Source organism: Squalius cephalus (genome assembly GCF_949319135.1).
Source record: "Squalius cephalus genome assembly, chromosome: 20".
Lineage (NCBI taxonomy): Eukaryota > Metazoa > Chordata > Actinopteri > Cypriniformes > Leuciscidae > Squalius > Squalius cephalus.
The window spans coordinates 12,804,984-12,830,078 of record NC_137141.1 but is presented as its reverse complement, the minus strand read 5'-3'; the positions used below and the strand labels follow the sequence as shown (position 1 = coordinate 12,830,078).

The following is a 25,095-nucleotide window of genomic DNA, read 5'->3' as shown; positions in this document are numbered from 1 at the left end:
CAAAATAGCAACGCGCCAACAATGCGCCTGAACAAACCTCGTTTTCAGACCAGCGCACAAATGGGCGTAAATGCATTTGCTATTTACACAACGTGGCGCAGGACGTGAAAATGATAACTGCGTCAGGCTGAAACTAGCAAAACACACTTGCGTCGCGCCTGGCGCCGCATTGCACCGGATGTGTGATAGGGCACACAGTCTTACCTGGCAAAGAAGGACGCAGCAGCGGAGGTGCCACTGGAGGGCGCTGTGGTTACTGGAGCAGGAGGTGGAGCAGCAGGGTTGCTGTATGCAGTCGGGCGGTCGGCATTGTAGCGGTTGAGCGCGGCTTCGTTTAGACCCTCCCGGTTGCCCTCCGACACCATTTGAGAAATCTGTATGCAAGTAAACATGGGAATTAAAATCAATGTGCAAAACAACTAAATAAATAAGAGCCAAATGCAGTGTAGTTTTGGTAATGTTCTCAATTTGGTATTTTATGTCCCCCCCCCCCCCCCCCATGGCTCTTATTTTCCCCGATGTGCATGGGATAAGGGCTGAAAACACACTCTATTTTTGTTTGAACTACAGCAGCGGTAGCTCCGCGCAGACGTCTCTGGAAAGTGTCCCAGGTCACGCAGTGGCAGTGAGTAAGTTTAGCACAGATTCTGCCAGGCATTCAGATAAACAACTCAGCTTAGACGTGAGTCATGAGAAACAGCCCTGATAAGTGTGCTGTGAACGGCCTACAGCACGGCTGGCTTTCTTAAACAAGCATTCAGCCAGACCCTCTCAGGAAGATTTGGAAATAATCCGGACCCCCGTCCCTGCCCCAGCTGTAAATAGATGGCGAGGGCACTGCTGCTGTTGATGTGGGACGGGGTCTGTCGTTTCACCCCTAATAAGGACACACGAGTCCCTGAGGAGGATGAGCTCTGCTGTACAGAGAACCAGCAGCCCTCTGTGTTTACCCAGAATGCTTCACAAATGTAGGAAAGTATCACTCAGATAAGCTTGGAAGGACAGTGAGAAAACACAGATCTGTGCATTTGTTGTTTCAAATTCCCAGCAGTGGACATTATATATGCATCACAAGACAATTCTGACTTTTTGATAAACATTTCCAACAAAGTGTAATTTCCACCAAATATATTGTGTTTAATAACATTCTGTGATAGAAATAAATTTTTTAGCATTTTGAAATAAAATTACCTTGGTTTTGCAAAGGCTAATTTCACAGCTACCAATTTGTGTATCCTAAACACAGAAAATTACATAGTCTGATATTTTCACACGTTTTGATTGATTTGACAAAATTACAGCTTTGATTGGAAATGACACAAAATACAAAAATCTAATTAATTATTTTTCTAAATTTTTTCTTTACATATCATGTCTCACATTTCATCTCAATCAAGCATGCTCTTTAAGACAGTGTTATTAAAATGTATACATTTTATTATTATGATTAATAACAATAATAAAATCTATTATGTATAATACATATTATATACATATAATAGCCATAGGCTATTTATTATAAATTACATTATTATTATTTTTAGATTTTAATTTTATACATTATGTATTATATATAATATTATACATTATATAATACATTGCAATTTATTTTACAATATAATGCAATGAGACATGTAATAAAGGAATGAATTTTCGAGACAGATCTTCAGAAAAATGTGTAATTTTACACTAAAAAAAAAAGTGACAAAATATGATCCCCTGGGACATAAAAGTTGAAGAAACACCCAATTAACCCACAGTTTTTCTGCACGGCTTTTCTCACCAAATTAAAGACGCTTTGCCACTTTGCATCTGCAAACAGGCCTTACCAGTACCAATAGTGACTTTCACACCTCGAAGAAAGAGAGAGTCTAAACTGAGCCGTTCAAAAGCCAAAGGCTCATGCTGTCTTCACAGCCTCACATGTGTTATTTCGGTCTGGCTGCAGGTATGGTGGCAAAACGCACAGCAGTCTTAAAATACTCCATGATAGCACATGACTGACAGGTATATTTAGTAGCGTCTGGACTCGATACACTTCCTTAACTCTGCATTGGTCTGGGCAGACATCCATGTGACCAGGCAATGGATTTACAGTAGGTGTGTTTGTATTTGACAACTGCAGGAGCTGCTGGAGTAAACGTATGGAATGAAACGTCATGGAATAACCATAAACCATTAATAAACCTGATAATGAGCAGCTAATAATGGACACAATATTGATCATCTGCCAACAAAAGATCAGTAATACTGATTTATATAACAATTTCATCCTAGTACATCAAACAGAAGAACGGGTCAATCTACATAGGAAGCTTACAGAGGGCAATATGAAAAAATATTAAAAAGCTTTTATCCATTATTAATTGAATTAGGCTTTTTTCTTTTTTTTATTACAAAGCTAAATCCAGCTCATTCCGTACAAGCGATGATCTGATGACATAATGGTCATAATCTAATTCTAATCATGCAAATCTCCTTCCTCAAGCCAGAACGATTATTGAAATTAAGCTGCAAAAATGGGTGTTTTGAAATCAGAATCATGAGCAAATTAACATACTGTATACTTAATAAGAATTCAGAAACAGTGTGAACTAGACAGGTACACAGAGGTTAGCCAATCATAACAGGTCATTTGAAAGTCTTAAAGGTACAGTAGAAAAAAAAACAGCCGGTTTAATTCAACAGGTCAAAGAGAATGTTAAAAAATGTCAATAAAAATAAATGATGACTGGTTTTGGTGGTGGTGGGGGGGGGGGGGGTGTGTTGCAGTGAATGTACAATATGGTCTTTAGAAAATACTTCATTGAATCTTTAATGAATGTTTGCTTTCCATGAGCTAAATGGCAATCTTATCCTCATGCAGCAGTGAAAAGACCCAGCCCTGCTCACAGTTAGTCAGACCACTTGGGAACCCACGGCTGATTTGCCATCTGTTGTGCAGGAATGAGAAGGAGCATTAAATACCAGCAGTGCCAAAAGCACAGATTGCACCTCTCTGCCCATCCTCCCATCATCCCTCCTTCCATTCTCTCCCTCATTTCCCGTACTTCTCCTCTCTCTCCACTGTCTGATAGTAGCCCTTTGTTACATTTGTCCAAATGTAATGCCCACATCCATCCATCCATCCATGTTCAACTGTCTGACATTGACTTTGACCTTCATACTCCCTTTGCTGGTCCATATGGCTTTGTGAAGCTAAATTAAAAGTCTTAGCATTACTGATATCAGCCAGATAAAGGTTAATCAAAGATCAGCAGATAGCCGGGCACATTGCAAGTCTTCTGTCCAAGTTCTCCAGTTACAAATAATGCACTGTAAGAGAATTTTCTTAAGTACTTTTTATATGAACAAAGGGTATACAATTACTCTATACCGTCTTTTTTAAAGTATTAATATGCTTGATAAATTTGAAATCCCATTACCTTGGGTTACATGATATGTGAGGTGTTAGACTTCAAAACTAAAATGTATACATATATATATATATATATATATATATATATATATATATATATATATATATATATATATATATAACTGGGTATTAATTCATAAACTAAATAAAAAATAAATTAAAATTAAATCAAATCAAATAAATAAATGAATAAATAAATAAACATATAAAATAAAATAAAATAAAATAAAATAAAATAAAATAAAATAAAATAAAATAAAATAAAATAAAATAAAATGTTTTTTTTGGATGCCTTAAATGGATGCCTCGCATTTTGTACAAAAGCCAAGTCCTGCCACATGCCAGTCTTGAAATTTTCCATTTCATGATGCCATCTAATTGTTAACACAACCATAATATTGCAGAAACAGAGCAGATTCTACAAGCGCAGACAACGAAATGTCAGATAACGCTGATCAAGTCTTATTTAGAAACAAAGAGGCAGATTATCAAGAGATTATCATATTTCATGAATTTTAAGTCTTGAGAAGATATATGTGATGTATAATGTCTTAGTATGTTATAAAATCGCAAATACTAAAGAGAGGAACTTTAATATTGCAGAAAAATATAATTCTAGTGATTTATTCAAGCATATTAGAATGCCGTGAACACAATTATAGCAACTTCACCGCAGATGACGGATTGCCAAGTACATCCCTGTGCGTGTGTGAAATAAATACCCAGCGCTTGTATTTTTTTGGAAGTCTCATTTCATGTGTTTCAACAGTCCCCCCCCCCCCCCCATATGACTGTAATGGCTCCGGGTTTACATGACACCGGGGCCAAGTGCAGGTGTGATGGATGAGGAAGGTAAAGAACATTTCTAAAAATGGAAATTTCCTGATGCAGCAGAAATACCCAAGAGAGGAATGGAAAGAACCAAAAGAAGCCCTTGAGTGGAGGATTCCTTCCACCCCGTTCCCCAGCGGATCCCTGCAGTCCCACAAGGAGAGACTTCCTCATTCATCATAATTAAAGCCGGAACACACTGCACAGCCTGGATACTCCTTCCCTGGATATATTAAGCACTATTCTTCATCACCATCCCATGAGCTCTCTCTATATCTATCTGTGACAGTTCAGATTCACTTCTCAATGGAATGGAAAACGAAACTTGGATAGGGATAGCAAACCAGGGATGCCCTGCAGAAAGAAAGGAAAACATGGGATATACAAAAAAAAGATGACAAATCTATCTATCTATCTATCTATCTATCTATCTATCTATCTATCTATCTATCTATCTATCTATCTATCTATCTATCTGTCTATCTGTCTATCTGTCTGTCTGTCTGTCTGTCTGTCTGGCCTATAAACCTAAAGTAAAAAAAAAACAAGGCTTGGTCAAGTCAACATGTAAAGTTTTCTATTTAAAAAAATAGTCATATGAATTTATTTGAAATTTGATACATTTTCATTCTGCATTCATATATTCAAATTGCAATTCTGCATCATGTTTTCGACTGTTGCAAACATATGGCAAATATTAAAGCAAGACACATATTGTAGTCCATGGTGACTCATGCGATCCTCCTGTTCTTATTCTGGCACGGTTTACATTGATTGTGACATGAAGGAGTAGGCGAGCATGCAGCCATACTTGACCTGATGAATGTAAAATAGGGTTTGTATTCAGTTTGTGTACAATCTATAAAGTAGAGAGACTCTTTGAATGAATCAATGTAATAACACTTGACAGAGCAAAGGAGACCCCCTACGCCGTACAGATGCTATCTGCCCATAGCATAAACTTCATAAATGAAGAAACCAGTTTAACGAGAGACTTCTTTCAGGAAATAATAAACATAGATTCAACAGTTTATATAAAAACATATTCAAGACTGAAGTTGCCTCATCATGCCTTTAAATGGGCCTGGACACAAGTCGTGTCCGTTGGGTGGGAGCCACATTCCTCCTCCAAAGAAAGGGATGTGGGTTTCAGAAAAGAGCCCTCCTTGAGGAGATTTTATAAGGGATAAGACAAAGTCCACATGGAATGTCAGAGCTCTGTGTGTGGCATCCAAACTGTTTTTATAACAAGGTCCTGCATCCAGGGTAATTGTCACTATCGGAGTGACTCTCCAGCGCAAGCTTAACGGCTTCCTGTGCACAAAAACCAGTCCCTTGGGCAATGAAAGAGAGCGAGAGGAGGAGAGATACGGAAAATAAAGCAGATCTTAGCCAAAGTAAACAGAAGAGAAAAGCACAGAAGTCACAAAAGACTCATTGAGATGGAGAGGGAGATACAGAGCTCAAGGAGGAGGAGAACAGGCAGACCAAGGAACAGCTGAGAAACCAAATCCAGAGAGAATGTGTTTAAAGGAAGATGTTATTAGAGTGAGGTGAAGGGTGTGCCTCTCTACAGCCTAAATGACTTCCTAGTCCCACCGTGGTGTTATCAACTGGCACAATCAAGACTAGACCCACCAAAATCACATGAGCATCTTCAGGGAACAAATCACACACTCTGACTGTAAGACATATTCAAGACCAAATTCTTTGCCAGAGTCATAGCCAGGATAGTTCACCAAAAAAATGGAAATTGTTCTGTCGTTATTTACTCTCCCTCATTGTATGTTGTTACTGTTTTCATTGAACATAAATTAATACATAATATTCAAATGTCATAATAATTTTTTTTTTTTTTTTTTTAGGGGATTACGACTAGCATGGAATTTTCTCACTCAATCCGCTGACTGCTGCTGCTTCTGATTGGGGGAAAAGCTGCCCATAACTGCTGGTCTTGGATCAGGTTTCTCTGTAATAATAGCATATTGGCGAAACAGATTTGGTGATTACAATGCAGCCAATCACAAACATATCTGTTGAGTTCTTAAATGCAATGGCCAATCAGACTTGCTTAAGTTAGAACCCCCTCACCAATCAAATTTATCAAGACGTTTATGCTGGGATGAGTAGGTTTCATGACATTCTATTTAAATGTGTTTTTAAGGAGGAAGCACATCTAGCCTTACCCTAAAGTTGGCTCACTCTCCACCTATGTGTGTGTATATGTAAACTCATGAACATTTTAGAGTGTCAATAGTCAAATTAAAATCACAACCTATTCTTGATTTCTTATTCTTTCTCAAAAACACAAACACTAACACAATCCACTACTCTGTGGATACAATATAAAATATCTTTGTTCACTTAAACCACCATAAAACCATCTTAAATATCCCCTCCAAGTTGACAAAAAAAAAAAAAGTGAAACCACATTTGGTCCAGACGAAAGCTTTATATAAAGATCAAGTGTGTTGAGGCCTATGTATGACAACAATTACATGTTTATGTTTATGTAACAAATAACATCTGTTCAGAATATGCTTATGTTTTAGTACTACATCATTGGTACACATGTAATCACTGGAAGTCTCCTATGGTATGACATTATGTGCTATTCTTTTCAGAGCACAGTGAGCATTTTATGGTTTCCCTAATTAAAATCTGCTGTTGTTACAAAGCTTCACCTTGAGTCTTTGCTTTCTAAGCAGAAACAAATGTTAGATGCAAATGCTGCAGATGTTTGTGAGTGGAAGGTCTCACTGAGACACAGACATACAGTCTTAAAAATTATTCACAACTGTGCCTGAAGCAGAGCAGTATTATCATACTCTGAAATCTACATTAAATATGCATGACAGATAAAGTATCTCTTTCTAAAAAAAAATACCATTATGCATTAGATGTCATCTCAATTTTCCCACACATTTAGGAAGATCTTAAGTTAATTGTTGTCAGATGAATCCCACACCTCTTACGAGAGCATACACGGGTCAAACTCATGACCTGTCACTGTAACCAGTTTGTTAGATCATTCTCATACAGAAGTGTCTTTGTCAAGACCCAAGTTCATTGAAAGGACACATTTGCAAAACATTCCTCTTAATCTACATGGGATTTTAAAGACTTGATCATTTGAATTGAATCAAAGAACATTTACCCACTTAACCACTTAGATGAAGACAGATCAAAACATGAATTTCCAGATATAGCCAACTGAACATTCCCTAAGAGATTCCTGGTTTTGTCTACCAACATTTAAATAAATGGTAACCTGAAAATGTACTTTAGGTGGTAACATCTAAATTATGGGATTGTATTATGTATTACATTTATACTATAAAAAATGCTGGATTGTTTCAAGCCATGTTTGGGTCAAATATGAACAAACCCAACCTTTAGTTTACATTTTTTTAATTAAATTTTAAACCCAACGGTTGGGTTTGTCCATTATTGACCCAAACATGGGTTGAAACAACCCAGCATTATTCACAGTTGATTCAAAATGATTTTGAGATCAACAATAAAACTCTTCTGAATGCTCATATAGAAACATTTAAGTGCATGTTCTTCTTGCACCCCATGATTGTGCCTGAAAAAAAAACTAGTATGCTGCCCATAGTCATTCTCATGATGCAAATGCAAAAGCTGTCTCCAAAAGAACTCGGTTGCAACATGATGCCCCTTTCTGAAGGGGCAAATTTACATGTATCATTTAATGGATAATACAATACCTTAATGCATTTATTAACCTGTTGCAAAGCATTCCAAATTGAACACATTTTGTCAAGTGAAGGGACCCTGTTGTACAAGAAACATTTAATGTTTTCTGTACAAAGTAACAATACTGTATGCACCCCTGTGTATGGTTACATTTATTTTATAAGATTTGAATCTCCACAGAGTAGCTGATTCTGTGGTTGTACAAAATGCCTAATGGCAATTCTTGAGCACCACTCTCTAAAGTCTCCTATAAAACATTCCTTTATACTTAATAGAATCTAAAGCAGCTGACGCTCCGATAAGCCACCGAGACTCCAGAGAAGACAACTCTCTGATGAGATCTAATCAACCTGCTGTGACTTAATTCACTTAGGCTTTACTAAAAAGACTCCTGAGTGCTTCAATTCAGTAAGTTCTTTTCCTATTAAGCCTGAAGACTGACAACATATGCCAGGACTAAATTATCCCTCTGAAAACAAAATCTCTCATTTGGACCTTATCCAACGTTTGTTCAAATATGATATGTTGACTTCAGCCGGTAGAAACTCACTAACCTTGGATCTCATTGTGAAATAGGAATTAGGTCTCAAGTGTGCTGAACGTCACTCACCTGCCTGTCAGAATTACATTGTTTGCTCTCAGTGATATGATCTAGATAACATCCCATTACAGAGAGGGGAGAGACAAAATAAACTCGCCTTCCGTGGTTTCTCAGTCTCTGCAAACACAGTAGACCAAAAGAAAAAGGCTTTTATCCAGACAAATGAATCAAACTGATTCTCTTGCAGGGTTCCCCTGACCCCATGCAATCTATATAAAATGTAATTCCATCCGCCTATACATTACCAATGCACATTAGGCCCAGAGGGTGTCCCAAAACACTGTATCATTAGATTACAACATTAACCACAATGTGCAAACATCTCATTACATCAGGCAGGACTTCTCCCTAAAGGGACCTCAACCCTCCAACCATGAATAAAAAAAATTAAGGTTTTGTTCCAAAATTTAATGAACTATCTTGAAGTCTGCTCCCTACATCGACAGCTACCTTTAGGCAGGATCTTAACTGAGCCTCATAAAAGACTGATTTAGAACCTTCTGCAAAGGTACTTATATGGGGTGCATTAGCATGTTGCTTAAGGTAACAATGCAATACGATAATGATGCAATACTCTAATAAGCATAAAAATGCATGATAGATAGATAGATAGATAGATAGATAGATAGATAGATAGATAGATAGATAGATAGATAGATAGATAGATAGATAGATAGATAGATAGATAGATAGATAGATAGATAGATAGATAGATAGATACTCTAATAAGCATCACAGACATAATAGCTTGATCGACAGACAGACGTGTGACGTGTAACATAAGCCTACCTGATAAGGATAGAGCGTGACACCGTTGGCTCTTGACTGGTGCCCAGATGTCCAGGTGCCTTCCAAGTATTGGTGAGCTTGGAGTGCGACAGAACTCAACACAGTTCCATTAGCATTGTTGGGGCTGCTGGGGAGATGAGGCTGTTGAGGTCCTGTGGACTTTCCTGCATGGCCGGGCGAATTGTTCTTCTTCTCCACCCCACTGCTCACCCCCAGACTGTTGGGTTTGGATCCGTGTTTCGGGTAGGCTGGGTGGTGGGAGCTGCCGCTGTTGCTCGCGTTGGTGGTTGTCGGCGTAGAACTGGATGTGGTGGCGGAAACGGTAGCAGAGGTGGAGGAGGCTGAGGAATGGTAGCCTGCGGGGAGGTACGCCCAGTCACGAGGCGGTGTGGGACCCTGGAGGATGCTTCGGGAACCCACCAGGGAGGCCAGGGATGGAGGGGAGCCAGGAGATACATCACACTGCTCCAGGCTCAGCACCATGTGGACGGCCTCCTGCTTCAGCTGACTCAGGTGGGTGGCGCACACGTCACAGCGACCGTCACGCTCGTTCCATGCCTTGCGTGTGCTGTTGGACACCTGCAGCTTATCATGGAGAAGCAGGGAGAAGGAGGGATCCTACGGAGAGAAGGGAATAAATAAGTTTTACTTCTGCATATAGAAGCAAATAAGGTTAAACTAATGTAGTCAAGTGCTGTTTAAATAACCATGGCATCTTATAAAAAAGTTAAGAGAGATTAATACATAAATACTCTTAAACAAGAAAAACAAATCAGGTGTATCAGTCAAATTAATTGTGTAAATATAATGTCCCTACCAACAGTAAAATCACTTACATGTAAGAACTCAAAAACGAATCTCTTTATTTATTTATGGAGAACAATTTGAGACTTTTTATTAAGTCTACTTATTAAGTCTATCTGATTCTCAGATTTTTCTCCTGGAAAACAGACCATAGTTAGCTCAAATGTTCTGGAAGTGACTTTAAATATGTCTCAGACAGTGGTCAAAAGTATTTTGATACAAATTTGATTATAAACACACACATTTTTGATATATTAATAAAAATTCTGACATAATTTACTCATCCCCATGTGGTGAAGAATGTTTGGAACCAACCATTCAGTTCCATTGTACAGCAAAAAAACAAAAACAAAAACTAAACTAAATACAAAAACAGAAATTTTGAAAATCAAATTCTAAATATCTTCTTTTGTTTTCAATGGAAGAAAGCAAGTCAACAGGTTTAGACGATAGATGTCAGTAAATGATGACAACATTAATTTCTGGGTGAACCAAAAATATAGAACCAAATGAGACAATTGTGGCTTACAGTCATACACAAAATAATTTAAGCTGCTATCCACATTATTTTGTTTATTGATTTTTACTTAAAGCTACACTGTGTAGGATTTTCTCCCATCTAGCGGTGAAATAGTTTATGACTACCAACTGAATATTACTTTCTAGCCCCTCCCATTCCGAGGGCGTTTTAACTCCTACGGTGGCCGTATTATTTCAAATATGCTGACAGTCGCGAGTAATCTCCCCCTCGCATTCGCCATTTCCAGGTATGTCCCTCTTTGGTTAATTTATTTTCAAGATGGAGGCGCAACATGGCTGCCGCCATTCGAGCGACTCGCTCGTATGTATTCTAAATGGCAGATTCTACGCTTACGAGAATACTTGATTAGTTGGTAGAAGTAATTACACATTAATGAGCACATATCATTTTGAAAGAACAAAGTGTTTTTTGCTAAGAATCAACTTAAAAAATTACACAGTGTAGATTTAAACTGTATATGTATAACTATTGTTTAATTTTTAAACCTCCAATGGAGTTTTAGGAGAAACATCTAAGACAAAATTGATGAAACTGAGAATCAAATCAATTAAGTGCAATGAACAAGAAACCTTTGAGCAATTCAACTTTCCTCTGGGCAAACATACACCTTTGGTTCCTCCCATGTCTTTCCCCAAGTCTTAAACAGACTAAATGACTCTGCACTGCTAAGTAATTAGAATCATTAATTTATCGCCACTCAACCGTGGAATTTTTTTCCAAAGACATTCACATGATGTCACCACAGATCGGTGCCATGAACTTATTACAGGCACACTCCCTCCCTGAAGCATCCTGGGGTTAAGTGCCTTATTCAAGTTTTGATTGGCTCATGGCACACTTCCTACAGAGATCATACCACCAACCTTCTGGTTACCAACCTTGAGCATAAACCACTACACCAATTAATGACTAACTGAAATCTAAAGATGATGGCATATTCACCAAATATAAAAGATGTGCATGGTTATTTTTATATAGTAAAGTAGGTTCATTACTAAATGCAGAACACTGCCCTTGTTCTCACGCATTGTCACTCTGAATTTGGTCTGCTCTTTATTTTTCTGTCTTCCAGTTCTTCATTAGCATAAAGCTGCCAGTTATCTGGCTTTGGTGCATCATCACACCATGTGCTTGAGCATTCCGCGAGACGAAGATCATAATTACGTTTTGGCAGATTCTCAGAGGGCCAGTGTGAAGACGAAGGAACGATTCTAGTTAGATTAATTAAATGACATCATCATTTCATCATGCAAGGGAAGAGATGCACTCTTGCAATGACTTAGTGGACACTCACAAATAAATATACTTAATCTTTCATTCTGTTGCATCCCATCTGTGTCTTATTTTTGATTTAAGACATTGACTTGAAAGCTACATTACACAAAATAGTTCTGCCACAGGAAAGAATTAAGAGATCTTACACCAGATTTGTCACCAACTCAATCCATTCACAGTTGGAATTTCTTATTTTACCCCATACATAATGGCTAGATGGTTCTTCTCTCATTTTAGACCCAGCAAAGATCTAATTAGCGTCCCCAAAGCCTTGACAGATACTTGATCTTTTTAGCATAGACAGTGTCTGTTCGATGCTATAATGGCGCTTTCGGACTCCAACTGCAGTAGTCATGAGAAGGTGTGAAGATTAAAGCAACTAGTATAACAATAAACCTTTGGATCAGGCAGCCGCACTCATGCATGAAGAGAGGCTGAATTAGCATTGCAGCTAGTGACAGTAGCATTTGTTTAAAGCACAGATGCAGGTGCATGAAATGTGGCAACACATCTGTACTTCAAATGAATTGTTGAAACAAGAAGGAAGTTGTTGAAAAAGAAAGTCAGGTGCATTCACAATCCAGTTTTCTTCCATAATCGGACATATTTCAAAGTACAGTGGAACATTCAACATGATTTTATCCATCCCAAATTGGTTGGATTGTGAAAAAAGTGACGTTACGTAGGTGGTTGAAAAGCGAGTGAGCTTGAATATCTTAGTATATCTTGATGGAAATAAATGTTGTGATGTTATTTCCATCAAGAGGTGCATCACTTTTTGGTCAAGAGCTTGTATTGAGAATGCAAGAGTCCAGCACTCTGTAAAGTCTCCTCCAGCACATCCAGAAGACTCTCAATGAATTTAAGGTCTGGACTCAGAGGTGCCAGTTCATGTGTGAAATTGATTCTTCATTCTTTCACAATTTGAGCTTGATGAATCTTGACATTGTCATCCTGGAATATGACCATGATGTGTCTTACATGGTTGTTTAAGCTACACACTCCATCAATTAGGGTTAGAAGAACTGTTGCCAAACATAGACTGTAACATGCTAGAAACATAATAATCACTGCAATAATGATCCAGTCATAAGCATTTGCCTATTTAAATCCAAACAGCAACTTTTATTTATTTATTTTTGGCCTGGCAGTGTATATATCACTATATTGAAATTTGTTTTGAGATATACATTATATTTCATTAAACTATTTTAGATGTCTTGGCGGTTACCATTTTTTGACTTTTGTTAGCCTAAAAGAATGCTTTTACAAGGTAAAATACCATTTAGTCATACCATTTTGATGAAAAATTATAAGACAAGCATTTCTTTCCTTTAGAACAACATGCAGATTGAATGTGCTCAAAATGCGTATTAAGAAAACATTATTTTAGAATAGATTTACTATTATAGTTTTTGTTAGATTATTTGTTAGATTTTTAATTTTTACAGTTTTAGTAATTGTATTGTGTTTTCATCACTTGTTGTCTCTAATATGTCTGTAGAGTTTTATTATTTTATTTTAGTTTGTTATTATTTTAGTACTTCAACTTAAACAAAAATTAGAAATGGTGCCTTTTATACTTTTATTAGATTATTTTATATCAGTTAATGGTTATTTTATTTCAATATTTCATGGTTTTACTTAATTATAATCCTGGGGGGGCGGAGGATGGGGGGCATTAGTTGCTGCTTTTTTAGATGGCACTGCATGATAATATACTTTTCCAGCCAACCCATTTGTTAGGGAACGTTAACCAAGTGATTTAGGGTTGCATTGAATATATCTGCATCGTGAGTCATCATAATGGACTCAGAGTTGTCAGGGCCACAGTGGGGTGAAAACCCAGTTCAGCGCTTACGATGTCCTTACCGCACCTTGTACCTCCCCGTCGGGTCTACCTGCCCCCCCTCGGGTGGGCACAGGGCAGCGGTCCAGCAAATCAAAGCCCCGTGCACGAGCACAGTCACTGAGGGAGAGAGACTGAAGGTCTGTTCTGATTAAAACCACACATTCCTGCTGTCAGTGTAAATCTAGAGACTGACTCTCATCTTACACAAGCTGCTTTGTGTATCCCTCCCCTCCTCTCCCAGCATCCCCTCTGCCCCATACAATGCACACGGTGACCTCTGCGGATCTCCTCTCATAGAGTAAACTTAAGCTAACAGGGCAGCACTCTACCTCTATAAAAGTAAGACCTAAGACATTGGTGGCTCTGTAATGCGTTTCTGGTCAGTGTCCATACAAAGGAAATGCAAACCCACTTAAGGCACAAACTCTACCCAGTATTTGCTTCATTTTGCACTGTGTATAGTTTCGGCTTATTATGAGGATTAAGTATGTCAACATTCAAATATTGAATGGATTGCGTAAATAGATTAATAAAATTACATGAAATGTATGAATTAATTGGATTCAGTCTAGTAGTGTTTTAATGTCTTTTCATTTCTCTTCTTGTCATTTGCCTTCACAGTTCATTTGTTTGAGGGTTGACATAAACATAGTTTGAGAGGGATGTGTAACTGATCGTCTGAGAAACTTAACGACATCATTGTGTCTGTCATCTTTAATGTCCCACCAGCCTTTAAACTAAAAAAAGCAAGAAAAAACTGATATACTTTACACTACTGTTCAATATTTGAGATTTATATAAAAAAAGAAAGTAATACTTTCATTCATCAAGTATGCATTAAATTGATCAGAGGTGACATAAAGGCATTTATAATGTTACAAAGGATTTCTATTTCAAATAATTTTTGAACTCCATTCATTCTGTTTCATCCCATCTGTGTATTGTTTTCGATTGAGACTTAAAAGCTACATTGCTTTCCACAAAAATATTAAACAGCAAAACTGCTTTCATCATTGAAATGTTTCTTGAGCAGCAAATCATATTAGAATGATTTCTGAAGGATCATGTGACACTGAAGACTGGAGTAATAATGCTGAAAATTCAGCTTTAACATCACAGGAACAAATGACATTTTAAAATATATTACATAGAAGAAGAAAAAATCACAATATTACTGTTTTCACTGTATTTTGGATCAAATAAATGTAGCCTTGGTTAGCATAAACATTTTTTTAAACATACCCCAAACTTTTGAATGGCAGTGTATATGAACTAGTTAGATATGATATGCACCCTACTTCTCTCAGGACGTCTATCTGCATGTGATGTATTAGTCTGCACAGAAATATTGATGTATAAATATTTGTAGAAGGCAGACCGAAGTGATCTGGAATATGTCTGCTGACCCCACTGACACACTGACCTCCACTTCCCTGGCCGACGGGAAATGATCAGTCACACACTGGAAGTTCTGTTAGACACAAAGTGTTTATCATACAGCTAGTTGTCTTTGAATTTATGTCAAGCATTGTTATGTTACAAAAAAACGAACAACCAATGTGGATTTATCAGGTTGGAGGTGAATCTGAAGTTCAGCTTTTACGACTGCGGCAGCAGAAACCTGCATTTCTGTAATTCATGCAAAGCCACTGCAGATATTTCTTCTTTTAGGGTGAGGACCCAAATACCAAATCCTAAGCCGTGCCACTTTAAGACTTAACCAAAATAACCAAAAATAGCAGACTTTAACTGTAAAAAAGTGAACTCAAATCGAATTTGAAGGAAAAATAACTTGAACTTGTCTCGCATTTTACAAGCAATCATAACCAGAAAATAAGAAGACATTGCTTGGCAAAAACCATCACAGTGAATCCCTTACAGGGAAAAATAATCTAAATGGAAAGTGCTGCTTGCAAGCATTTCGCTTATTAATATGAGAATTTGATTATCATATTCCAAATAAAATGCGATAATCAGTAACCAGAGGTGTTTAATGTCAAAGAAAATCATAAAATCCAATTGCACTGAGCCATTTAAAGATCGGACATGAATTATGGAAGGCTTGGGTATAAGTGGAATGTACTACATATTCATACTGAATAAATATTTATGAAGCAATTGAAGAGGCAAATATTGTGATAAAATTTATATTAAATTGTACATTAAATATTTTCAGTGATGTTTTTACCTGTTGTTTTACTGCTTTTGATTACAGTTACAGAGTTATGGACTAAAATATGATGAAAGTAATTAAATTGATTGATTAAAACTGCAGACATGAACTTTCTGTAAGCCAAACAATAGAGCTTGGTGATAGCAACTCCAAGGTTATGGGTTCGATTCCCAAGGAATGTATGAAACTGAAAAAAATATATTTTGGAGACTGTGAAACATCTGGCAAATGCATAAATCTCTTGCAAACAAAATTAAGCATTTTTAAGTTATGAAGAAAATAACTTTCCTTAAAAGTAAAAGTTTACATAACAGCTTTTCCTAAAGGAAAAAAAAATGTTTCCCACCTCAGTGACCCTAGCAACTATCCAGAAAATTGTTGGGGAAGGGGTGAGCATTAATAACCCCCATTAGGGTTTCCAAAGGAATCAGATTTTACTTTTGTTCATTCAAGACACATCCGTGCAACATCTATAACATTTTGCAGTGTTTGCATCAATACCTACTACATTACATAGATTTATAAAAATAAACCCTACCCACTCTCGAGAGCACTATAACTGCATGAGATTACATTGGAAGGACAAACAGAACCGTGTAGGCTAAAGCGCTCTAATGGATGTAGCCATTCATTCTCCAGCCAAAAAGAGACTCTGAGAGAGGGTGAAAGAGGACTCTTAAGACTGCCAGATGGACTGAAGCCCTCCGGTCCAGCGCTCTGCTTTAAAGACACTTTAGATGAGAGCTTCTCAGAAGTGTTGATTGGCTAGTTACCATTCATCATGATGGGAACTGGATCCAAGTCTGAAGAAATGGCTTATATTCCTCAGTGTCTGTCGAATTAGAGTCTTATTAGGTCTTCATTGGAAGCATTTACTCACTGCCACCGGACAAGTCTCAAACCACATTCACATTTGCTTTAGAGGACAAAGCAAATGAGCAAAAGTTAGGCCTGATTCCAGAGCCTCTGGTTTCCTGTTCACTAGTCAATTCCTTATTTCATTAGCAGGAACCAGAGAGAACGGCAGCCATTATCAGGCTGGTTATGAAAACATTGAAGTCATTAATACTGCTAGCAGAAGCCATGACTGAATCAATTAACCATCGTCTATATGGACCGTCCCGCTGGGACAAACATAGAGGAGGAGGGGCAAAAGTCATGAGCTACAGAGCAGGAACAGAAGATATACTGTCCTGCTTTCTAAGCAGTCTTGGCATTGGTTGTGAACTAGAACCAGTTCAACACATCTGATATTGTGTTGCAATCAACAATACGCCCTAGTGAAAAAAAAGTATACTTTAGTGTATTTGAAATATATTCCCTTTATCAATAGTACATTGCAAATATCCTAACAAAAATTGTACTATCTTTAAATATATTAAAAGTATATTAGCATAATACTTTTACCTATCTTCACAATATACACACTTTAAAATAATTGTACTTTAGAATATTTTCTAAAAATATATTTTCTAAAAATATACTTGAAGTGAAAATTCAGTTTATTTTTTATTTATTTGCACTTTATTAAAAAATATATTTTAGGTATATTTTAACTGTGTGCTAGAAATGATCATTGTAACAATGCATTGAAAGTATACTTTCAAATTACATTATAGTATACAACAGTATTTTGTACAAAGTATAGCTAGTTTTATTTGTCTAATAATGTACATTTGTTATTGAAGACAAAGTATGCAATTTGTATTAATCATCCTATACTTTTTATACTAATATATCACACCACGATAGCTTCGTGGACAAGTGTGCCGATATGTGCTTCAGGAGACCCGAGTTCAAGTCCCAGCTCGTGGACCTTTCCTGATCCCTTCCCTCCTCACTTCCTGTCTAGCTATTATCCTATCCTAATAAAAGGCGAAAATGCCTAAAATATATATTTTTTTATATAAAAATACATTTATGGTATATTGTTTGTATGTTTCGAAGACACTCATAATGAATTTGTAATGTACTTGTTACACAAATAAAGTACACTTTAGTATAACTAATCAAGCATGTAATTAGTCCCTACACAGGCATATACTTAAGGTATACTAAGTATACTTGAAGTTTGTCCAATTTAGTTAACAAAAGTACACTAAATACACTTAAAGTTATGCTTTACTACAATTTAATTATAACTAAAATATACTCAGTACAAAATGAGTAGCACACTTCAAGTTAACTAATCATTAACACACTTGAAGTATACTGATAATTAGTCTGGCTGCAGGTATACTTAGCATATATATATATATATATATATATATATATATATATATATATATATATATATATTCACCAGGGTTGGTACAGAATGAGCTCATACACTGACTAACAACACATACTAGTCCTCAAATTGATATAAAAAGACATTTTGTGCTTCACACATCTCAGACATTGTACAAAACGCAATAGATATTCAAATGGATCCAGGAAACATTTCAGCGCTGCAAAGTCATTGTTATGGAACATGGTCTGCTTCGCTCACTGATTTTCAATCAACAATTACATGACATCATCTGACTAATAATATGCTGCTTACCCGCTATATGAGCACGCCAATACCAACATTTCATTCAGACAAAAGGCTCTTTCACAGTTGTGCTGGTATTTTAAAACTGATCTTAGATTCATAGTCATTATATGGGCAAAAAAATAAAGTCATACAGGTTTTGGAAAAAATGAGGGTTAATAAATGATGACAGAAATGTAATTTTTGGGTGTACTAACCCTTTAATGAACCAGCCCAGGAGAGCTTCAGTGGTGATGCCTAAAACAAATTAAAATTTTGTGACCTATTTAACCCTCATCATGTTTGCACTCGGGGGAAAGTTAGATGTGATAGCGAGAAATGCTTTGAATAAAGAGATTTCTCTTCATTTTAAATCACTTCAGTAAGTAAAGCTTTATTTATATAGCAAATTTTAAACCGTGTTTACAAAGTGCTTTACAGAAGAAAAAGTCACATACATACACATATAGAAAACGGTAACACTTTATTTTACAGTGTCCTTGTTACATATGTTACATGTACTTACCACAGTAATAACAGTAAATTATGCATAATTACATGCAACTAACCCTCAACCAAATCCTACTTCTACCCTAACCCTATAGTAAGAACATGTAGGCCCGGTTTCACAGACAGGGTTTAGATTAAGCCAGGATTAGGCCTTAGTTCAATTAGGGCATTTAAGTATTTTTTATAAACTTGCCTTTGAAAAAAACATTACTGGTGTGCATCTTGAGACAAAGCAATGGCATTGACATATTTTAAGATATATCAGTGCGAGTTGCTTTCGGTTGAAACTACTCAAACATGCATTATAGTCTGAGACTAAGCCTAAACCTTGTCTGTGAAACCGGGGGGTAGTTGCTTAATATTACTCAGTACTTAAATATATAATTACACTGTAACAATGACACCTTAAAAGTGTAACCGCAAAAACATACATACACATATAGAAATAAGATTATAAAATGACTAAGTTTGGTGTACCCCTATGAATGGATAGCAGCTAGCAATAAGTCATTTTGGATAGCAATAAGTACATTTCCAGATAGAACTATACTGGTTATGATGCACACCAGTGTTGTTTAATACAAAGTTCTGTCATGAAACTCTAGATGGTGCAGGCTGATAGGTCCTAAACTCAATCTGCTTGCAATCGCATCATTCTCTATAGGCCACAGCTGATTGGTTCCTGCTGTATCAGTAGCCAATGAACTAGCAGCTCAACCTACAAACTTGGTCAGCATTTGCTGTAGCAGCTGCAGTGAGCTTTCAGAAACCCTCCACCTTCCCCAGCTCCACCTGTATAGATCTGCTACTGGTAATTCATGTACGCTATTGTACAGCAGCAGCATGTCTTACTTGCTCACAGTTGCTCAGTTAGTTGACATGTAGTTGCAAAGTTACTTCTATAGTTAGTAGAATGTCCAAAGTAGACAATCGAAATAAAGTGTAACCAAAATTGTTCTTTTTGTAAAAATAAAATAAAATATAAGAATAAGATGAAAAACTTAAACTGAAATAATAATAAATTAACTTAACAAAACTATGACTAAAATTACAATGAAAACTGAAAATACGAAAATAAAAGTACATTTCAAAATATTAATAAGTAATATATTCGTATTTAAAAAAATACTAAATGTCCATGTATCACACACACTCCTGACAACAACAACTGTTTGGCCAACTTTCCCCTAGTGAGTGTGTTTGCAGAAGAAACTCAAAGTTTATATATGCCACTAGAAACTAAAAGCAAAGACTTGCTCTCATTGCTAGTTTATATGTCTTAATCTTATAAAAAGCCTCTTAACTCTGCAGATGTATTTCCTTCATCAAGATCCTGTAAACTAAACATGTAAAAACCTGGAGAGCGATGTAAGGACAAAGTCAGTTTTTGAAGTACCAGCATATTACCTGATGTTGCTTTTGGCTAATGTGGTGTTCATTTTGTGAGTGGCTTCATTCATGTGGAGGTTTCACTGGTCATTCATTACATTTCCACCTTCCTCTGAGCAGCTCTTGTGAGTGTACACAACATATCCATAAACCTCACAAAGACGCTGTTTAGTTTGACATCCCTAATTCACCTCTTTGCCTTGACAATTATCCTACATCAACAAACTAAGAGCTCTCAGCAGGGACCAGATCGCGAATCAGGAGGGACAGACAGACAGCTATTGATAAGAGCACACAGGACGCTTACAGTCCCACATGCATATTTGAGCTTCAGACAGCAAGTAGTGTAGGCATGAAGGCATATGTGCTGTCAATAACTGTCAAACTGAATGGACAAGCAAAGGTTGAAACTGCACACAGCTTGAAAACCCAATCCAAACAAACCTGATCCATTTTAACATGAACATCCGGACCCAAAACCTGCTCAACACCAATTAGAAGTTAAACTCAAGCTGCTCTTTAATAGTAATTACACTACATACACGTCAACAAAAAGTAGCCATTTAAAGGGACAGTATCTCTATATATCTATAAATAAAATTTTCTATAGTCAAATTATGATTAGTTTTCTTCAGAAACAAAAATAATAAAGATCTAAATTAATGACGGTATTAAATTGCACATAAATTTACAATAAATACTGGGAAACAGCATTAATTACTTAAATAATCAGTGAATTGTTCCTTTATTTGAACTATATGATGAATTAATTCACTAAAATGACTCTTTTAAAGGGATAGTTCACCCTAAAATTAAGCCATAATTTACTCACCCTTGTGTTGTTCTAATGCTGTATGCCCTTGTTTCTTTTATGGGCCACAAAAGGAGATTTAAAAAAAAAAAAAATGTCGAACTCACACTCATTCATATAATGGCAATGAAAAGCGATCATCTAGTCTTTTTAAAAAGACGCAAAACTATCACAGAATGATCCCATGGCATTTATTCCAAGTGTTCTGGGGGATACGATAGGGTTTGAAATTGCAAAAACACATTTTTCATATTCTCATAACAAAATGTTCCTGCATTATGCTTGTTTCCTTCTTGAACCCTTAATCTGCATGTGCTGGGATGTTAATCCATCCTAACATATCCTAAAATATTAAATCCACTGGCAAATGTACATGCTCCACACCTCTGAGTTGTCTGAAATGTGCTAATATAAGAAATAACAGGCAAGCTACTTCTTTAAGAAATAAATATAGGCATTATTAGAGGCTTATTACTGATGCAACAACACCCGTTCAAGTTGATTCAGCCAAGAGAGTCATAAATTCAACATGGTTCTTGATTAAACTTGCTTTTCCAAAACATTAGCTAGAAATGGATGCAAGCCCAGATGCAAACACAAAAACAGAAAGGAACATTTTTTAGTTTCAACTTTCTTAAATGGCTCGTGTTTTTGAAAGCTGAACTTTCTTCATTAAGAGTTGAGTTTTGTGCCATGTTTTTTTTTTTTTTATGGTAATCATTTGTTACTAACTTGTGGATGAAATGCTACCACTGAACAACTGAAATGTTTCCACGTCTGTTTAATCTTTCCATCAGCTGTATGACTCAGATTCATGTAGTCACATTTAACATCACCTCCTGCAGGGTACGCAACCATATGCTGTTTAAATATTTGTCTATATGGTCTATTATTTTTTAAATATGTCTCTTATATTCATCAAGGCTGCATTTATGATAAAAAATACAGTAAAACTAGTGATATTGGGAAATATTATTACAACTTAAAATAACCGAGTATATGTGATGTAAAGCTGAATTTTCAGCACCATTACTGTCTTCAGTGTCACATGATCCTTCAGAAACCTTTCTAATATACTGATTTGCTGCTCAAGATTTATTTTTTATTTTTTTATTTTTTATCATTATCAATGTTAAAACCAGTTGTGCTGCTTAAATATTTTGTGGAAACTGATACATTTTTCAGGATTCTCGGATGAATACTGTCACAAATTCTCTGTATATCTTTGTCCATGGACTTTTATTTTGATATTTTATTTTGACTGTGTTCAGTTCCAGTGTGTTTAGTTCCTGTTTACTTGGTTGGCATTGCTTAATTGATTAGAGCACACCTCACCTGGGGCACGTTCAAGTTCAAAACTGTGTGCAACGTTTTGCTACGGTTTCCGGGTTGAACGTCATGTTTCCTGGAAACGGCGTGCACCGGTGTGCAACCATAGTGTGCAACGGGGTTTGAGATACGTTTTCTCTTGTTTGGTGGGTGTGTCAGAACTGCAGTCCAATCAGCAGCAACATGTATATAAAGCACGCGGTATTAAAGTGAACTCGCACAATGGGTTCAATGAAAGTAATTTACAAATGTGTTCGATGCAGCTCGGTATACGCAACAACTGAGGATATTAGAAAACATGTTTGTCATAAGTTTTATTGTAAAAATATAGGATATCAACACAATGATGTAGTTGTTTATATTTTTAGCTTCATTGCAAGTGTATGACATTTGGTATAGAAATAAACAATGGTAATTAAGTGCTTTTCCTAAAAATGAGAAAGAAAATACAGGGTATTAAAACAGTATGAACTACAAATAAAGTCAGTATGTGAGGCTAAATAGATGTGTTTTAGTCTGAATTAGGTAAGATGTGTGCTTCCATTTCAGTTTCCACAAATCCCTTTACTCGATTGGGATGTTCTCTTTTGTTCTGGGCGGCAAGTGTAACTGTAACATCGGGCATATTTTGTAGTAGCCTATTAAACACATATTTATACCGACTTCATCAGGCTCAGAAAATTCTTCACAAAGAACACAAAGAATGGCCTTCTCAGCTGCCATAGTTGCAACTCTTGCGTCATCAGAACAGTGTGTTCAACGCATCACCGTTTCTGTTTAAAAAACGTTGTGCAACGTTTTGTAGGGGCTGAACGCAGCCCTGTTGGATTATGTTCATCATCCTGTGTATTTTAGCCCTTCAGTTATTGTCTTTTCTCAAACAGCAACATTACACACTTAAAACGTTGAAAAAGTAAAACAAGCATAATAGGTCCTCTTAATGTTAATAACAATGACTATTAAGGTTGGATCGATACCGAAATTATCAATCCTACAGTAAATTGAAATCTAAGTAAACAATTAAACAACCTCAGAAAACCTATACCTGTAACCTGTAAAAAAAAAATATTATTTAAAAATAAAACTAATAATTTATGGTCAATAATTCACAATTTATGTTTTAACAAACTTTCTCCGTACTTATGCAACAAAGATGTTTTACTGCCGTCATCTGATGGTCTTTTCGTTAATGTATGTATGATATTTCATTTTTCATGCTTCAATGATAATTAAATTCCATCATATAAAGAGTGTAATTACTTTTCTCTCACAAATTAACACATTAACTTTCTTGCTTCACATCACACTGTCTGAACTGAAGAACTGTGCAAAGTAGCAGCACATTGTCATGCGAAATAATTAGTGAAATTAAAGGGCTGGTTGATTATGATTTCACTTTTTTAACAAATGGCTGGTATAGGGACTACACGACATTCCTCCCGGGTTAGTGACATCACCAACCCTAAAATTTACATAAACCCCGCCCACTGAACACGATTTATAGATTATCATGACAGAATATGCTAATCAATGACTAGAAGATAACTACACATAAGCTACATAAATTCTTCAACTAACCTTTCAGAAACGTCCTGTTGCATTCAACATGTTGTCACCTCTTCTTGAGTCTCTCCATCTTTGAAAAGGTTTGAACATAAAAGGCTAAAAGTTTTTGAAATTTTCAGTGCATGTCTGTGTGAGTGCAAGTTGTTGAAGCTCCGCCCTCTGTGCCGGGAGCAGCAGCTCATTTGCATTTAAAGGAACAGACACAAAACAGTGCGTTTTTGCTCACCCTCAAAAAATGACAATTTTAACATGCTATATAAAAATATCTGTGGGGTATTTTGAGCTAAAACTTCACATACACACTCTGGGGACATCAAATACTTATTTTACATCTTGTGAAAAGGGCATTATACCACTCCTTAAATGTAAAATAACTACATTAAAGGGGACATATCATGCTAAATCCACTTTTTTAGCCCTTAAATGCATTTAGTTGTATATTTGGAGTGTTTAGAAGTACAGAAAAGATGAAATTATTCTCTTCAGGTGCTTCGTTGATATCTTTATATTCTGTTTTGGTCATATTTTTCAACCTGTTCCGATTTTTCTGTTATCTATGACGTTTTGTGAACTATTTCGTCACAGTATTTGCAGCGGAACTGCCAAATAAGGACATTGACTTCCAGCCCAACACTTCGAGCAATCCGCCATTATTATTATTCGCTGCAATTTTGTAGTCCAAGCCGCTAAAGGATGCAGAAGTTACGAGAGGGTAAGTTAAAATGTTCGGTTGTTGAATGTAGTAACCCACACGCTTCATTACACCGTCTAATGTAGATGAACTGCCGCGCTTGTGGCGCATGTTTAAGTGAAAGAACGAGCAGAGAGAGAGAGACCCGGTCACGCGCGCGCACTCTCTCTCTTCGGAGCCAGGCGAAAGTGTAAACAAGACTTCACCGTCTCCAAACTAGACGCTGTCTTGCTCTCTCTCCCTCGCACATATTAATCAAAATAAATCGACACGGTGGTGA

General features: G+C 36.5%; 1 protein-coding gene across 2 annotated transcripts in view; it reads right to left on the bottom strand.

Annotated features, from left to right (window-relative positions):
- kif26ba (kinesin family member 26Ba) overlaps nt 1-25,095 on the bottom strand; it is a 97,512-nt gene that overhangs the window by 53,552 nt on the left and 18,865 nt on the right. For both annotated transcript variants that reach the window (XM_079854009.1, XM_079854010.1), the window contains exons 3-4: nt 9,360-9,977; nt 205-374 (exon numbers count right to left, since the gene is read on the bottom strand). In XM_079854009.1, coding sequence (XP_079710135.1) covers nt 205-374; nt 9,360-9,977 — 788 coding nt within the window. The remainder of the gene's footprint in view (nt 1-204; nt 375-9,359; nt 9,978-25,095) is intronic.